Source organism: Diabrotica virgifera, chromosome 4, assembly GCF_917563875.1.
Source record: "Diabrotica virgifera virgifera chromosome 4, PGI_DIABVI_V3a".
Taxonomy (NCBI): Eukaryota; Metazoa; Arthropoda; class Insecta; order Coleoptera; family Chrysomelidae; genus Diabrotica; species Diabrotica virgifera.
In genome coordinates this window covers 117,778,218-117,784,217 of record NC_065446.1, presented here as the reverse complement: position 1 = coordinate 117,784,217, position 6,000 = coordinate 117,778,218, and the positions used below count along the sequence as shown (strand labels likewise).

Sequence of the window (6,000 nt, the reverse complement as noted above, 5' to 3'; positions counted from 1 at the left end):
GACCCGCTTTTTATGATCATATAATAATAATATGTATTATCGACCAGATATTATATGTTATACCTACTGTCACTGTCAATCAATTAAGCCGTTATCAGGATGCAACTGATGAATCCTGCAGTTATATTAAGAGTTCTTAGATATTTGAAAGGTACTGCAAATTTAGGTTTAAATTTATTTATTATTATTAAATTTCAGAAAAACCCAGTTCTTATCCTCTAACAATTAAATATTGCCCCTCCACTGTTTATAATTGATGGAATAATCATCTAGTTTTTTTTTCAGCGGAAACAAAGATGAAGTGTTTCAACATCGATTTAACAAGCTGTATATTTCAAATTTCAGATATCGATTCATTACAAACGACTCTGAAGTAAAAATGCCGTTTTTTAACAGGTTTGACAAGACAAAAATTTCGCGGACGAAACAAATGGAAGAAAGAACTTTAAAAGACGGATTAAGACATACGGTTTTTAATACTGCCAAAGATAAATATGTCGGGGACTGGAAAAGAAATCAAAAAACCGGTAATATAACTGTACTTTTGTATAATCTATTTATTTATATATAATTATCCATATTTTTGTTTTACTTTTATGATTATATACTTATAATAGTACTTTAGTTTCTGTACTCATCATCAACCTGTACGCGTCCACTGCTGGACATAGGCCTCCCTCAGCTTCTTCCACCTATCTATCTGTCTTTCGATACCGTCTGTTGCTTTTGTTCTACGACGTATTTCTTCATTTGGGATTCGGCCTCTCAGAGAGAGAGAGACCCAACATCTAGCGCTCCATAGCCCTCTGAGTTACGCGAATCTTGTTCACTACACTACCTTTTTTGTGAGTGTTAATGTTTCCGCTCTGTAAGTGAGTACCTACACACACTGGTCAAATATTGTGAGGTAACACCATAGAGAAATAACAAGGAGGAAATAACACCTTGTTGTTATTTCTCTATGGGTAACACACACTGGTCAAATATTTTCCTTTTGAGGCATATGGGCAAGTCCGATTTAAATACATACATAGTTTAACTTACCAAACGCTGCCTACAAAATCAAAATAATTTACCTAATATGTAAGTAGGTACCTACTTCCACTCTAACTTTCCCATGCATGAAATTATTCATAAATTATTCACGATTTAATTTTTATACTAGGTCTCTTTTTAATTCACAGCAACTAGTACGGCAAAATTATACCGCTTTTCCATAGAAATTACAATAAGTTAAACAAGGATCAACAAAACAGAATGTCTTTGATAGTTTATGAATTTTGACGTTTATAATTTTCAATGACAGTGACAGTTTACCTATTGGTTTATTTGCATTTATTGTTTACTTGGTTTTATAAATCAATAAAGTTTATTTGGTTTTATAGGTATTTATAAAAAATAAATATATTTCACTTAAATAAAGGAAGAGTTGCAATACTGACTTTTGGGATTTTGAGTACCCAGACAAAGACGAGTATAGGGCTTTTCATTGATTGTCATTTGTTTCGAGTTTCTGTCATAATATGTTGTATAATCTGTGTATAATATTAATATCTACACACGGATTATACGACATATGACAGAAGCTCGAAACAAATGACTGTGAATGAAAAGTCCTATTAGTAGTGTTGATAACTCAATTTGTGAAAAATTTGCACTTGTATCACTGTTTCCCCAAAGGTTACTATATATTAAAAATATTAATACTCTATTTATGTAATTCACTCGATACTTTTTGTATTTCTCAACTTAAGGTACCTACCTTTATTACAGCCTAATATTAAATCTTCTTAACAATAGTAACTTTTTTGTTGTACTATATTTTAGCTTTATAGGTCTTATCTTTATGTTTAATGTTGAGTCCATCAATCTCCTCAATACCGAAAAAGATTAAACACTTCAATAAAATAACTTTATAAAATACATTCACGGAATAATAATCATTTCCTAATTATTACCACTGACACTCTGACAGTGCGTATCAATGATTTACACATCGACGTACGTTTCACTTTATTTTTTGATTTAACTTCTGTAAAAATGAATCTTGACGCATGGGAAAAGTTAGAGTGGAAGAACAATCAACTGTTTGTAATTTTATTTTTGAAGATTTTTCCGCCTCTTATTAGGTGTGACAAAATCGGATATATTTCCTGCTGCAATTTTTCAGCCATCCTTTGCAATACTTTTGATGCTACACAGAAAAACTCCTGAAAAGGCAACTCACAAATCTCAGATTATTTTCTATTCTTTTTATTAGATTACTTATCAAATATCAAATTACCTGTGATACTAGCCACATGCTCTTGTTCTTTTAGATCAATATTAGGTTTATCAGTAGCTGCTTGTCGTTAAGCGAATCTTAACACAGAGTGTATTGTTTCACGAGCTTGAACATTCATACATTTTCGCTCCAATTTACACTGTTGGTCAATTTTTAGATTAAATGAACAAAGACAAAATTCAAAATCACTATTATTAAAAATTAGTAAAAATTTATATTTTACACAAAACGTTGCGAATCGCTTCTATAGTAAAACTATCCATATAAACAACTAAGCGGTTCTCGATCAACTGAGCGCTCTGTGCCGTAATTTGAAATTAGCTAGCGCGCACAGTATGTCCACGTCTATTCCTCCAACTCCCGCTTCGCGTCGTTCGGCAAGCAGTCGAGTGCGGAAAAGAGACTTTCTGCAAGAGTTAGGAACAATATTTTTTTCTACGAGTCTTTAAAAAATGACCAAATCGCACAGTATGTCCACGTCTATTCCTATTCTGCTTCACATGCACTTTTGTATTTTATTACAGGTAAAGGTGTTCTACTGACTGGCGACAAAGATTTATACGAAGGCGACTTTGTCGATAACTACAGACACGGTTTCGGTGTTTCAGCATACTACCTTCCAAAGCACAATGTTTTCGCTTTAAAATACAGAGGTGATTGGAAAAATGGAAAGAAGGAAGGACGGGGTTTAAGAGTATATCCAGAAGTAGGATTTTACATAGGACATTTTAAAAACGGAAAACGTTATGGCTACGGTCAAATGTGGTACATTTGTGGATCGTTCTACGATGGGGATTGGGTGAAGGATCAAAGAGAAGGACTAGGTAAAATATTTTGTCATCTTTGTCTTTCTGCTTTTACAGTATTTGTAATTTTAATGTAGATCTTACTTTCAGCTTCCTGTTTTCGCAGTTTTACATTCTTTTCGTGGCACAAATGTGAACTTTACATATCATAAACCTTGCTTAGCAGTTGTTATTATATTTTAAATGTTTTTTACCTGGTAAGTTTCTTCTAGGAAATTTTTTCTGCATAACGCGTAAAAGTCGCATAAGGTTACTAACGTGTCGGTGTATTCAACATTTAAGCACATTTTGATTATTGATGTCTAATTTTACAAATACCAAACAAGGTTTAAAAAATCTAATTATTGTTGACTGACTTATCGTCATAACAATCAATAAATGTCAGTTTCCCATGGCAAACTTAGAGAAAATCGAGATACACCTATTATAACCTAATCATTACTTTATACCAGCATCGGTTATTACTTCATAATTTCCAAATCAAAATATTCCGAAAACGGTACACAATACCTATCGAATTTTACCAAGAGTAGATACCAGTGGCGGCTCGTCAGAGGAGGCAAGGGAGGCTTAGCCTCCCCATAAATTTTTTACACACGCTACTGTAGCGGTCATGGTACTAATCCTTTAAATTAATCCCATTGATCTTGAATCGCGAAAAACAACAAGCATTCTCACTATTATACAACGTGTAAATTCCATAATATTATCACTAAATATCCATACGCACGGAGCATTAGCATTAGAACGCATGATTGCGTCTCAGTTTTTTTATTATTATTGTAGGGAGGACCCTGGGTTATCCCGAGATACATGAACGGAGCCGAGAAGCCGGCCAACCTCCGTTGCTAATGCTCCGCGCAGCGCAACAGGCATTTAAGGAGACCCGGTCTCCTAACAGTGGCATCTACGGTGCCATCACACGCTGCCCGGAGATATACCAAGGGAGGCAGAGTAGCTTCTCGGCTCCGTTGCCGTTGCGTGCATCTCGGGACAACGAATTTTAGGGTCCTAACTAAAAATAATGAAAAAAAATTAAAAGTGCGAATTTTGTTATGAAATTTGGTATTTGGGGTTAGAATAATATTTGGAACAATTTGTTCAAATAACTTCCGATATTTTAGGCTATTGATTATATTCAAAATAAGAGCTAAAAGGAACTACAACGTTAACGGGGTTTTATTATTTCATATGTTCAATGGATATCTATATATGAAAAACCGCGGAGTGCTACCATTTAAAGCGGTGCGTTTTTGAGAAATGGCTGAATTAGTCCCTGGGCACAGCTTACATTAGGGTGAGTTCTATGCACTTTTGGTACAAACATACCTACATAAAAAATGTTCCTGGTTAAATTTCTTATCTAAATATCACTTTTTAAAGTCAATGATACTTTTTTTTACAAAAATATATTCAAAAGAAAAAGCACAAAGAAACCCAAAAGAAAGAAATTTTGTTTGTTGTCCCATAGCTTTTGTCCACGAGGATATAGGTATAGACATTGCTTTACAGAAAAAAACCTACATATTCCTTCTTTAAAATGCTGTTTAGCAGAGGTAATTAGAATTTATAGTTTTCGAAATATTTATGATTTTTCAAAGTTCGCCACTCACAGCAATTTTGGGCAATTTTCCTTGTTATTTCGCAAATATTGTGCTGTAACTTTTTTTTTCTACGTAACTTTAGGTATATGCAATGGTACACGTAATAGAAATAGAAATCAATTACCTTTAAAATGGTCTACTGTGTATCGTTGTACGACTTTTTTTTAAGAGATTATGGTTTTTCAAGGTTTTATACTTTTAACGATTTTTATAATATATGTAATATAAAAATAAAATAATATTATTATATTATACAGGGTGTCCCGAAAAGATTGGTCATAAATTATACCGCACATTCTGGGGTCAAAAACAGTTCGATTGAACCTAACTTACCTTAGTACAAATGTGCTCACAAAAAAAGTTACAGCCCTTTGAAGTTACAAAATAAAAATCGATTTTTTTCAATATATCGAAAACTATTAAAGATTTTTTCTTGAAAATAGACATGTATCATTGTTATGGCAGGAGCATCTTAAAACAAAATTATAGTGAAATTTGTCCAACCCATAAAAAATTTATGGGGGTTTTGTTCCCTTAAACCCCCCAAACTTTTGTGTACGTTCCAATTAATTCACTATTGTTGTACCATTAGTTAAACACAACGTTTTTAAAACTTTTTTGCCTCTTAGTATTTTCTCTATAAGCGAGTTTTTATCGAGATGCGGCTTCTTTTTTAATATATTTACATAAAAATGTTATGGGGGTTTTGTTCCTTTAAACCCCCCAAATGTTTGTGTACGTTCCAATGAAACTATTATTGTGATACCATTAGTTAAACACAGTGTTTTTAAACTTTTTTGCCTCTTAGTCTTTTTTTGATAAGTCACCTTTTATCGAGATGTGGCTTCTTTTTCAAAATATACCTAAAAATGTAAATTATAAATAAATTTTCAGATTATTAACAGGTCTCTATAATCGTACTTAACCATATACAAATATGTGGTGGATTCGAAAAATACTCAAAATATCTCGATAAACGCTGGCTTATCGAAAAAGTACTAGGAAGCAAAAAAGTTTTAAAAACATTGTGTTTAACTAAAGGTGCCACAATAATAATTTAATTGGAACGTACACAAAAGTTTGGGGGGGTTTAAGGGAACAAAACCCCATCAAATTTTTATGGGGTGCACAAATTTCACTGTAATTTTTTTTTAAGATGAAGCTGCCACAAAAATGTCACATGTCCATTTTCAATAAAAAATCTTTTTTTTTTCTGTAAAAAATCTGTAACTTTTTTTGTGTGCACTATTGTATATAGGTAAGTGAGTTTCAATCAACCTATTTTTGACCCCAGAATCTGTGGTAT

The 6,000-nt window shown here is 32.8% G+C and overlaps 1 protein-coding gene across 1 annotated transcript in view; it reads left to right on the top strand.

The window, feature by feature from the left end:
- Positions 1 to 263: 263 nt before the first annotated feature.
- The window catches only part of LOC114337500 (MORN repeat-containing protein 3-like), a 68,600-nt gene continuing 62,863 nt past the window's right edge, over positions 264 to 6,000 (top strand). The window contains exons 1-2 of the mRNA XM_050648380.1: positions 264 to 527; positions 2,809 to 3,108. Coding sequence (XP_050504337.1) covers positions 380 to 527; positions 2,809 to 3,108 — 448 coding nt within the window. The 5' untranslated portion in view covers positions 264 to 379. The remainder of the gene's footprint in view (positions 528 to 2,808; positions 3,109 to 6,000) is intronic.